Source organism: Heloderma suspectum, chromosome 3, assembly GCF_057233095.1.
Source record: "Heloderma suspectum isolate Gila_16-S chromosome 3, 16-S_ref, whole genome shotgun sequence".
NCBI classification, from domain to species: domain Eukaryota; kingdom Metazoa; phylum Chordata; class Lepidosauria; order Squamata; family Helodermatidae; genus Heloderma; species Heloderma suspectum.
The window spans coordinates 311590597-311602951 of record NC_139460.1 but is presented as its reverse complement, the minus strand read 5'-3'; the positions used below and the strand labels follow the sequence as shown (position 1 = coordinate 311602951).

The window sequence follows — 12355 nt, the reverse complement described above, 5'->3', positions numbered from 1 at the left end:
GTCAGCGCGGACGGCAGCAGGTAAGTGCTCCATTTCGTGCACCTTTCGTGGGGTGGGGGGGTGGGGGGCTTTGTTCCATTGATTTCAGGGGAGATCCGTGGAGGAATTCTCTGACATCCCTACAAGTATGTCGCAAAGGCCAGTGGACTCGCTAGGTATGCTGTCTCCCAGGAGGACGGATTAGAGACATGACTGAAGGTTGCCTGCACGCTCATAAAGCCCACTGACAGGTATCCCTTTCTTCTCATCCATGTGGGGAAAAAACGATACCGCCAAGTAGGGATGTAAGAACTCACCCTAGTTCGGTTCTCCATGCACTCGCCAAAGCAGCATCCCAGCTCACTTCCCCCACAAACCTGTGCTCGAGCCACCCATGAGTTTGGTGAATACCCCAGCACTCACCGCAAACCCATTAGGTGAGCACTGCCATTTTCGCACCTTTTCTTTCTAGGAAAAGGAGGAAGTTAAAAAAAATGTGCATATTCAAATAGGCACAGTTTGGAGCTGGGAAAGCTAAATAGGTGCAATATCAGAGGGATTATACCTCTAATATTGCACTTATTTAGCTTTCCCAGCTCCGAACTGTGCATATTTGAATATGCGCATTTTTAAAAAACTTCCTGTTTTTCCTAGAAAGCAAAGACATGGAAATGGCAGCGCTCACTGAACGAGTTCATAGTGAGTACTTTGGAGCACGAGTGGGCATGAGCAGGGGGCAAACAAGGGCAGCGTCTCGATGGGTGCAGTTCGAGGGTCATGGGTGGGGGTTACTTGATGAATTCCCGAACCCCAAACTGTGCTCGCGACATCCCTACCGCCAAGCGGAGCTACAAAGAAATCACGTCAGACTTTGAAGTTTTGGGAAGGAAACTCATGCACTTCGGAGCCAAGATAGTTTTCTCATCTATTCTTCCAGTAGTTAGAAGAGGGATAGAAAGGAAAAAGAAAAATACTCCAGGTGAATGACTGGCTATGAAGGAGGTGCTGACGAGAGAGATTTGGATTCTGGGACCATGGGCTATAGTTCCTGGAAGATGGGCTGCTGGCAAGGGACGGGTTGCACCTCACAAATGCTGGGAAGATTTGGCCACACCATGAAGAACTTCATCAGGAGGGCTTTAAACTGAATCCTACGGGGAAGGGAGATGGCAAGTTGGGGGTAACAATGGATGAAGGCTCATGCACTGCAATGGAGAGAACAGCTCTAATAGCGCCGAATAATAGTCTTCAGACACATGTAGGAAGAAAGCCAGACTATGAAGCACATGGACTTCGATGTCTATATACTAATGCCCAGAGTATGGGAAACAACACAACAAACCTGAACTCTTAATACAGGAGGGAAATTATGACTAGATAGGTATAACTGTGACTTGGTGGGATGACTCTCATGACTGGAATACAGCAATTGAAGGATATAATTTCTTCAGAAAGAACAGAAGGAACAGGTGGAGTTGCACTATATGCGAAAAATACGTATCTCTGCACAGGAATACAGGAGGATGAGCTTGGTAGCCCCATCAAGAGCATCTGGGTTAAAATAAATGGAGCAAAGAATAAAAGGAACCTGATGGTCAGAGTCTACTACCGGCCACCCAGTCAAGGAGAAGACGAACATGAAACTTTTGAAAAGCAAATAGCCAATGTTTCAAGGAAGCATGATGTAGTAGTAATGGGGGACTTCAATTTCCCCAATATTTGATGGGAAACATATTCTGCAAAACATGGCCCCTCCAGGAAATTCCTGACGTGTGTGGTGGATAACTTCCTCCCGCAGAAATTAGAGGAAAGAACTACAGGACTGGCTATTCTTGACTGGATCCTAAACAACTGAGATGACTTAGTGGGTAAAGTAGCAGTTACAGGATTTTAGGAAAGCTGATTTTAATAAACTCAGAACAATGACAAGTAAGGTCCCATGGCAAGTGACTCTAATGAGAACAGGAGTCCAAGATGGGTGGGAGTTTTAAAAAAAGGAGATTCAAGGCACAATTACAAACAATTCCAATAAGGAAAAGGGTGGAAGACAACAGAAGAAGCCAATGTGGCTTCACAAAAAGCTAAGAGATGACCTGAAAACAAAAAAGTACACATATAGGAAGTGGAAGGAAGGCCACGCAACAAAGAAAGAGTGAAGGCAGGTAGCAAAGAATTGCAGGGATGGCATCAGGAAAGCTAAAGCTGAGAATGAGCTGAGGTTAGCGAGGGATGCTCAAAGCAACAAAAAGGCTTTCTTCAGCCACATGCATAGTAAAAGAGAGAGGAAAGAATTGGTGGTTCAGCTATTAAATAAGGATGGCCAAATGATAACAGATGACAAAGAAAAGGCAGAAGTACTCAGTTCTTACTTTGGCTCAGACTTCTCCCAAGAGAGCGTGTATGAACCCCCTGGCAAAGGTGAAGTACAGGCTGATGGAGCAGGATTGCTGCTTGAGATCAATAGGCATATCGTCAAGGAACACCTAGTTATTTTGAATGAGTTCAAATCTCCAGGGCCAGATGAACTGCACCCTAGAGAAATAAAGGAACTGGCAGAAGAACTCTCAGAACCACTGTCTATTCTCTTTGAGCAATCATGGAGGACGGGGGAAGTGCCAGATGACTGGAGGAGGGCTAATGTTGTCCCTATCTTCAAAAAGGGCAAAAAGGAGGAACTTGGGAACTACAGACCAGTCAGTCGGACATCAATCCCTTGGAAAATTCTGGAGCAGATTATAAAGCAATCCATCTGGAAGCACCTTGAAAACAATGCAGTGATTACTCGAAGCCAGCATGGATTTGTCAGGAACAAATCCTACCAGAAGAATCCGATCTCATGTTTTCATCAGGTCACCTCCCTTGGGGACCGTGGGAATGCTGTAGACATAATATACCTCGACTTCAGCAAAGCTTTCGACAAAGTGCCCCATGATATCCTGATGAGAAAACTAGCTCAAAGTGGGCTAGATGAAACAACGATCCGGTGGATCCACAGTTGGCTACAGAATCAGACTCAAAGAGTGCTTATCAATGAGATCTTCTCAAACTGGGGAGAGGTAATGAGCGGGGCACTGCAGGTAGGGGTGGATGAAAGTCACTTACCTGTCGTCGAAGCTTGTTCGCGGTGGGGGAGAGGCGCTTCGCTGCTCCCCCAGCGAAGTTCAGGCCGGGGGCGGTAGGCTTCCCGCCTCGCCCAGCCGAAATTCAGACCAGGGAGGAGGCTTCCCGCCTCGCCCGGCAGCGAACTCCAAAGTTTTTTAAAAAAAACAAAAACGCCCCCGTGATAGGCTACGTGACGATTAACGTAGCCTATCACGGCTAGATCTGCAAAGTCAGCCATGATAGGCTACGTTAATCATCACGTAGCCTATCACGGGTGACTTTAAAAAAAAAAAAGTGTGTACGCTAGGGGTGGACGAAAGTCACTTACCTGTCGTCAAAGGCCGTTCGCGGTGGGGGGGAGGCGCTTCGCTGCTCCCCCCGCGAAGTTCAGGCCAGGGGCGGTAGGCTTCCCGCCTCGCCCGGCCGAAATTCAGGCCGGGGAGGAGGCGCCTCGCCTCGCCCGGCCGTGAACGCGAAAGTAAAAAAAAAACAAAACAAAAACGCCCCCTGATAGGCTACGTGACGATTCACGTAGCCTATCACGGCTAGATCTGCAAAGTCAGCCGTGATAGGCTACGTGAATCATCACGTAGCCTATCACGGGTGACTTTTTTTAAAAAAAAAAGCGCGTATGCGAATGGCGGCCCCCATAGGGAGCCGCCATTCGCGTTCCTTATTTAGTCGCTGTAGTCTACGGAAATGTTTACGTAGACTACGGCGAAAATAAGGGCAACGCAAATATTTACGTATATTAAGATGGCAAAAATAAGGAACGCAAATGGCGGCGGCTGTTGTGTACGTGGTTTTTGTTTTTGTTTTAAACCCACCCAACCATGATAGGCTACATAAAGATTTACATAGCCTATCACGTCGTGTTCTTTTTTTTAAACCTAGCCATGATAGGCTACGTAAATCTTTACGTAGCCTATCATGTCTTTTTTTTTTTTACAAGCCTGGAAATGGTGGCGGCAGCAGCCAGTCGGAAGACCAGCCGCCACCCGGAAGATCCGCCACAGGTAAGTCTCATCCCGGGGTGATCCGTGGGGGAGCGGGGGGGCAGGCCATTCCGCCACGGAGTTCGGGGGGCCGAATGCACTGGCATTCGGCCTCACCGAGATCCATGGTGGAATTCTCTGACATCCCTATCCACTCCTAGAAATATTTGTAGATCAGCCTTGATCTTTGAGTTAGGCATTTGAGCTATGGAATCATCTATAGACTCTCTTATTGGTGCATCAGGTTTTGAGCTTTCTTTGATTATGCTAAGTCCTAGTCGTTTTATTTCTAATATGGCAAATCTGAACCTTCCTTCAATCACCTATCTAGAACTCCCTTCAGCCTCTTATGATGTTCCTGCTCTGTCTGATCTTTCCCCACACAGGGTGTCATCTACATAATGTGTGTTATCAAGACTTTCAAATGACGGTTGGATTACTCTTTGGTGCATTCCTGAAGCTGAAGAGATACCAAATGGTAATGTTACAACTTTTTGTTTTTATACCTGCAATTCAGATCACATTAAGCAATGGCTTGCAGTCTTTTTGCAGAATATGTTACTAGTCTAGTGTTTTCCCCTTCATGGATCACTACCTTGTTGTAGGGATGGCGGAGAATTTCTCCACGAATCTCTGGGAGGCCGAATGCCTACGCATTCGGCCCCCCGAAATTGGTGGTGAAATTCTCCGCCCCCCCCCCCCGGGATGGGACTTACCTCCTTCAAATGTCCCTCTCGGCGACGGGCCCCGGCGGCGTTTCGGCGGGGGTGGGGGCGGCGGCCGGTCTTCCGACCGGCTGCCGTCGCTGCCATTACAAAGTAAATTAAAAAGAAAACACGTGATAGGCTACGTAACGATTTATGTAGCCTATCACGGCTAGATTTCCAAAGTCAGCCGTGATAGGCTACGTAAATCGTTACATAGCCTATCACGGGTGACTTTGGAAAAAAAAAAGCGCCTATGCAAATGGCGGCGCCCATGGGCGTTCCTTGTTTGGGCAGGGGTAGTTTACATAAAGATTTACGTAGACTACGGCGCAAATAAGGGCAACGCATATAGCTGACTTTGAAAATCTAGCCGTGATAGGCTACGTAAATCGTTACATAGCCTATCACGTGTGTGTGTTGTTGTTGTTTTTAATTTACTTTTTTATTTCGCAGCCGGGAAGACGGGGCGCTCCTCCCTGGCCTGAATTTCGGTGGCGAGGGATGGGGCGCCTCCCCCCCAGCCTGAATTTCGTCCGGGAGGGGCGGGGTGCCTCCCCCCCCAGCCTGAACTTCAGGGGGAAAACCGAAGCGCCTCCCCCCCACCGCAAAGCAAGCTGCAGGACCAGGTAAGGGACTTTCGTCCATCCTTACCTTGTTGTGGTGAAGGGGCTTGCATAACTCAGTGAAGCAATAAGCTATGCTGTACAGGGCCACCCAAGGTGGACAGGTTATGGCAGAGAGTTCTGACAAAATGTGGTCCACTGGAGAAGGAAATGGCAACCCACTCCAGTATTCTTGCCAAGAAAACCCCATGGAACGTATTACAAGGCTAAAAGAGATGACGCCGGAAGATGAGACCCTCAGGTCAGAAGGTGTCCAATATACTACTGGGGAAGAGCAGAGGGTATTTCCAAGTAGTGCCAGAAAGAGTGAAGCGGCTGAGCCAAAGCCGAAAGGACTCAGCTGTGTATGTGTCTGGTGGTGAAAAGAAAATCCAATGCTGTAAAGAACGATATTGTTTAGGAACCTGGAATGTCAGATCAATGAATCAAGGTAAGCTGGAGGTGGTCAAACATGAGGTGGCAAGATTGAACATCGACATCTTGAGAATCAGCGAACTAAAATGGACGAGCATGGGTGAATTTAATTCAGGTGACCATTGTATCTACTACTATGGGCAAGAATCCCTTAGAAGAAATGGAGTAGCACTCAGATTCAATAAAAGGGTGGGAAAAGCAGTTTGTTGTTGTCGTCTATTCGGTCAGGCACTTCCGACTCTTTGTGACTTCATGGACCAGCCCACGCCAGAGCTTCCTGTCGGCCGTCGCCACCCCCAGCTCCCCCAAGCTCGAGACCGTCACCTCCAGAATATCATCCATCCATCTTGCCCTTGGTCGGCCCCTCTTCCTTTTGCCTTCCACTTTCCCTAGCATCAACATCTTCTCCAGGGTATCGTGTCTTCTCATGATGTGGCCAAAGTACTTCAGTTTTGCCTTTAATATCATTCCCTCAAGTGAGCAGTCTGTCTTTATTTCCTGGAGTATGGACTGATTTGATCTTCTTGCAATCCAAGGCACTCTCAGAATTTCTCTCCAGCACCACAGTTCAAAAGCATGTATCTTCCTTCACTCAGCCTTTCTTATGGACCAGCTCTCATAGTACTGGGGTACAATCTCAAAAAAAATAGAATGATCTTAGTACAAATCCAAGGCAAACCATTCAACATCAGAGTAATTCAAGTCTATGCTCCAACCACTGAGGCCAAAGAAGCTTAGGTTGATTGGTTCTATGAAGACCTACAACAACTTCTAGAACTAACACCAAAAAAAGATGTCCTTTTCATCATAGGGGATTGGAATGCCAAAGTAGGAAGTCAAGAAATCACTGGAATAACAGGCAAGCATGGCCTTGGTGTACAAAATGAAGCAGGACAAAGGCTAATAGAGTTTTGCCAAGAGAACACGCTGATCATAGCAAACACTCTTTTCCAACAGCACAAGAGGTGACTCTACACATGGACATCACCAGATGGTCAATGTCGAAATCAGATTGATTATGTCCTTTGCAGCCAAAGATGGAGAAGCTCTATACAGTCAGTAAAAACAAGACCTGGAGCTGACTGTGGCTCAGATCATGAGCTGCTTCTTGCAAAATTTCGGCTTAAATTGAAGAACGTAGGGAAAATCACTAAACCATACAGGTATAACCTAAATCATATCCCTTATGAATATACAGTGGCGGTGAGGAATAGATTTCAGGGATTAGACCTGATAGACAGAGTGCCTGAGGAACTATGGATGGAGGTCCGTAACACTGTTCAAGAGGCAGCAACTAAATTCTTCCCAAAGAAAAAGAAATGCAAGAAAGCCAAGTGGCTGTCTGATGAGGCTTTACAAGTAGCTGAGGAAAGAAGGGAAGCAAAAAGCAAGGGAGAAAGGGGAAGATATATCCAACTGAATGCAGAGTTCTAGAGAATAGCAAGGAGAGACGAGAAGGCCTTCTTAAATAAACAATGTAAAGAAATCGAGGAAAACAATAGAATGGGAAAGACTAGAGATTTTTTTCAAGCAAATCGGAGATCTCAAGGGAACGTTTTAAGCAATGATAAAGGACAAAGAAGGCAGGGACCTAACAGAAGCAGATGAGATTAAGAAGAGGTGGAAAGAATACACAGAAGAACTATACAGGAAAGATCTTAATGTCCCTGATAGCCATGATAGTGCGGTCACTGAACTTGAGCCGGACATCCTGGAGAGTGAAGTCAAGTGGGCCTTAGGAAGCATTAGTAACAACAAAGCTAGCGGAGATTACAGTATTCCAGCTGAGCTATTTAAAATCCTAAAAGATGATGCTGTTAAAGTGCTGCACTCAATATGCCAACAAATTTGGAACACTCAACAGTGGCCACAAGACTGGAAAAGGTCAGTTTACATTCCAATTCCAAAGAAGGGCAATGCCAAAGAGTGTTCAAACTACCGGACAATTGCACTCATTTCACATCCCCACAAGGTGATGCTCAAAATTGTACAAGCTAGGCTTCAGCAGCATGTGAACCAAGAACTACTGGAAGTACAAGCTGGGTTTCGAAGAGGCAGAGGAACCAGAGATCAAATTGCCAAAATTCGCTGAATCATGGAGAAAGCAAGAGAATTCCAGAAAAACGTCTATTTCTGCTTCATTGACTATGCTAAAGCCTTTGATTGTGTGGATCACAACAAACTGTGGCAAATTCTGAAAGAGATGGGAGTACCAGACCACCTTACCTGTCTCCTGAGAAACCTGGACGAGGGTCAAGAAGCAACAGTAAGAACCAGACATGGAACAACCGATTGGTTCAAAATTGGGAAAGGAGTACGACAAGGCTGCATATTGTTGCCCTGCTTATTTAAATTATATGCAGAGTACATCATGAGAAACACCAGGTTGGATGAATCACAGGTCAGAATTAAGATTGCCAGGAGAATTATCAACAACCTCCGATATGCAGACGATACCACCCTAATGGCAGAAAGCGAAGAGGATCTAAAGAGCCTCTTGTTGAGGGTGAAAGTGGAGAGTGCAAAAGCCAGTTTGAAACTCAACATTACAAAAATGAAGATCATGGCATCTGGCCCCATCACTTCCTGGCATATAGAAGGGGAAGAAATGGAACTAGTGACAGATTTTATTTTCTTGGGCTCCAAGATCACCACAGAAGGTGACTGTAGCCATGAAATTACAAGACAATTGCTCCTTGGGAGGAAAGCTATGGCAAACCTAGACAGCATAGTAAGAAGCAGAGACATCACCTTGCCGACAAAGGTCCGTCTAATCAAAGCTATGGTTTTCCCAGTAGTAATGTATGGCTGTGAGAGCTGAACTATAAGGAAGGCTGAGCGCCGAAGAACTGATGCTTTCAACTGTGGTGCTGGAGAAGACTCTTACGAGTCCCCTAGACTGCAAGGAGGTCAAATCAATCAATCCTAAAGGAAATCAACCCTGAGTGCTCATTGGAAGGACAGATACTGAAGCTGAAGCTCAAATATTTTGGCCACCTAATGTGAAGAGAAAAGTCACTGGAAAAGACCCTGATGCTGGGAAAGATTGAAGGCAAAAGGAGAGGGGGACGGCAGAGGATGAGATGGCTAGATAGCATCACCGATGCAAAGAATATGAACTTGAGCACACTCCAGGAGAGAGCGGAGGACAGGAAGGCCTGGCGTGCTATGGTCCATGGGGTCACGAAGAGTCGGACATGACTTAACAACTGAACAACAACAACTAGCGTTTGAATTCTGACGTGATTCAGTCTGTAAGGCTTCACAATTTTTTTAAAAATAAATTGCATTAATGTGTGCCCCCATATCCATTTTTAAAATCTACACACCACTCATCTCCCAGAGCTGAAGAATTCAGTGAACTAATGAAGAAACTGTGTTGGTTCATCTCTTTCTAAATATACCTTTCTTTCTATTTGGGACACTTTTCTTAGGACTAATCTAGATTAGGGATGTCGTGGATGCCCGACTGAGTCGGTGAGTCCGTTGGGCTCCCCCCTGCCTGCATCCCTGGACTGTACCTGCTGAGACATTGGCCTCTCTCCTCCCTGTTATGCCCTCCTGGACACTCCCCGTACTCACCTGGACCCGTCTGGTGAGTGCCCGCCATTTTGCCGACTTCCATATTCAATTCGTCTTCCTCCCCTAAAGTACCTTTGCACTGATCTCTGTCCCAGCCCTGTCCATTTATTTGTAGCCACTTTCTCCATTGTGCACTTTTCCATTGCACACTCCAGGGTTAAATCAGTTCCTCTCACCTGGCTCTCAGGTGGTCTGACTTTATGCCACATTATCTGTGATCTCTAACAAGTGATTCAAAACACAGTCCTGTACATGGTTGCTCAGATGTGGCTCTCGCTTCATTCAGTGGGGCTTACTTTCTGGGTAACTGCATCTAGGATTGCAATCTACCTCCCTGTCCTTGTATGCTAAGCTTTAAATCAGAGAGATATGGGTCAAGGTTTTGTCTGTCACTCTTAGTGAAAAAATGGTGCTTTTCTTAAGTAACATTTCTTCTGTGTACACAGCATACTTCACAATAATGAATTAAAATTTGAACTTCTTATCTGTATCTATCTTGTCATCCAACTGAAATGTATTAAATGCCTATCTTGCTGATGCCTCCTGCTGGGAAAAAGAGAAAAAGAGATGGCCAGTTGTACTGCATCGTAACCATTTAAAGAAATTCTGGGAACAGGGCACCTATACCAGCAAAAGCCAAGAAGTGTCTCAGGCAATTGCAGGAAAGAACCAGTTAAATACTGCTTTAGGAGATCAAGTCATAACTCAGTGAAATCATAATGGTTGCAATTCAAAAACCAGAAAAAAGCAATGATAATGGGATAAATTACTTTAATTCTTTAACTAACCTTATACAGCAAAGGCAAACGTCCTAGCTTCAAAAGCGCAATTTTGCTGGGGATATTTGCAGTGGTTTGAATCCTGAACAAATCTTCTGCAGTCCCATACTGCACATCAATGAGTTCAGCCTGTATAAACAGAAAAAAAAAATTATTAGTGTATTTTTTCTCAACATGTTGGGAATGATTAGACAGATGGCATCCCCTGAGAGCCAATTCACACACATTACATGGTGACAATCACCTGTTTGCCATTACAGTTACATGTGGCTAAACCCTCCACATTTGTGCGAGTTTGTATGTGTTTGCAAACAGAAATATTGCACTTGCACACACTGTATTTTTTATAGATATATATAAAACAGCTTATGCAAACATGCTAGAAGTGTGTATAGCAACTGTCAGTGATAGGGTTTTTTTAAAAGAAAAAAATAATTTGCAGCTTATTTTTGCAAGCTCAGATGTTCAAATCTGTCAAGAATAGGGACACGTGGGAAATTCATTGGGTTTGTCGCTGGCTTTGCTCGTCCCTTGCCTGCCTTGCTCAGGCCAGGGGAGGGATGACAGGAGTGCACTGGGTCAGAATCCTGGATTCCCCTGCATGCCACTCCCCTCCCAATGAGAGGGTGAGCAGCAGCAGAAGGAATCCCTTTTTCTCTCTGATCAGAGATCAGAGAAAACAAGGGGATTCCTCTCCCTGCCTCCTCTCCAAAGTCCCCCTCCAGACCAGGGGGTGGGGCCTGTGGAAGGGAAGGGGCTTGGAGTGGAGAGAGGGAGAGGGAGAAGCCTGCAGAGGAATTCCAGGAAACCTCCATGGACCGTATTAGGAACAAGGGTGGGAGGTTTCCCCATCCCTGATTTTAAAAGTGAAGAGGGTGTTTGCTGTTTTGGTTAAACAAATATACTAAAAAAATGGGATTTCCTGACCATATGTTTTGAAGGCTTGAATCAAAATATGCCTTAGCAGCTGCAAGGCCTGTGAAATGGCAGATTGTGAACTGCACGGCACCTTAGGGTCCATGTGCATGCCTCTACATGGATGTGTGATAGAGAGGAGATGCAAGTAACCCATGCCACTCAGATGCCTAACTTCTAGAGAACTTAGGGAGAGAGGTCCCCAAGTGCTAGGAACTCACACTACCAACATTTTAACCAAGCATCCCAAAAGGTGAAAACAGGGACAGAAGAGGGACAGATTTTTTCCCAGAGAACCATGCCAGAAAATGGAGACAGATGGAGCTTATACTGGCATTGTATGAAGGATTACATACCAAGTGGTTAGGCAGTAAATTAGCACTTTGTAAATAGTCTTCTGCATTGACCTGTAAGACTTGCCAGAAAGGTGGCTGTGTTAGTCTGTTGCAGCAAAACCAAGAAGTCTTGTGGCACCTTAAAGACATTTTTTTTAGAATGACATCAGATTTCATGGATTAAAGTCCACTTCAGCACTGTGCATAATTGACACTGGCTGTTGTTGTTGTTGTTGTTTGAATTGTGATTTTATCTGTTGCCACTGTTTCCATTTCTTTCTCTCTACACCTGTGTGTGTATGCATATGCATATAGATATAGATATAGATAGGTGATGTCCAATCTGTTCTGGAGGGGGTTGCACTCCCCCTAAAGGATCAGGTTTGTAGTTTGCGGGTGCTTTGGATCCAGAACTGTCACTTGAAGCACAGGTGAACTTAGTGGCATGGAGCACCTTTCAGCAGCTTAGGCTGATACACCAACTATGCCCTTATCTGGACAGAGATAGCCTAGCTACAGTTATCCATGCTCTGATAACCTCTCGTCTGGATTACTGCAATGCGTTATACATGGGTCTGCCTTTGAAAGTGGTCCGGAAACCTCATCTAGGCCAAAATAGGACAGCATGGGGGACTGGCCAATGAGATCACGTTATGCCAGTACTTTTCCAGCTGCGCTGGCTCCCAGTCTATTTCCAGGCCCAATTCAAAGTGCTGGTATTAACATTCAAAGCCCTAAATGGCTTGGGGCCAGGTTATCTGAAGGATTGCCTCCTCCCATATGTGCTTGCCTGGACCCTAAAATCATCCTCGGGGACCCTTCTCTGGGAGCCCCCGCCAAAGGAAGTGAGGCTGGTGGCTACCAAGAACAGGGCCTTTTCTGCTGTGGCCCCCCGGCTGTGGAATGAACTCCCTAGACAACTTC

General features: G+C 45.8%; 1 protein-coding gene across 2 annotated transcripts in view; it reads right to left on the bottom strand.

Moving 5' to 3' along the window:
* NAALADL2 (N-acetylated alpha-linked acidic dipeptidase like 2) overlaps positions 1 to 12355 on the bottom strand; it is a 1211675-nt gene that overhangs the window by 709268 nt on the left and 490052 nt on the right. For both annotated transcript variants that reach the window (XM_084847509.1, XM_084847508.1), the window contains exon 4: positions 10191 to 10310. In XM_084847509.1, coding sequence (XP_084703635.1) covers positions 10191 to 10310 — 120 coding nt within the window. The remainder of the gene's footprint in view (positions 1 to 10190; positions 10311 to 12355) is intronic.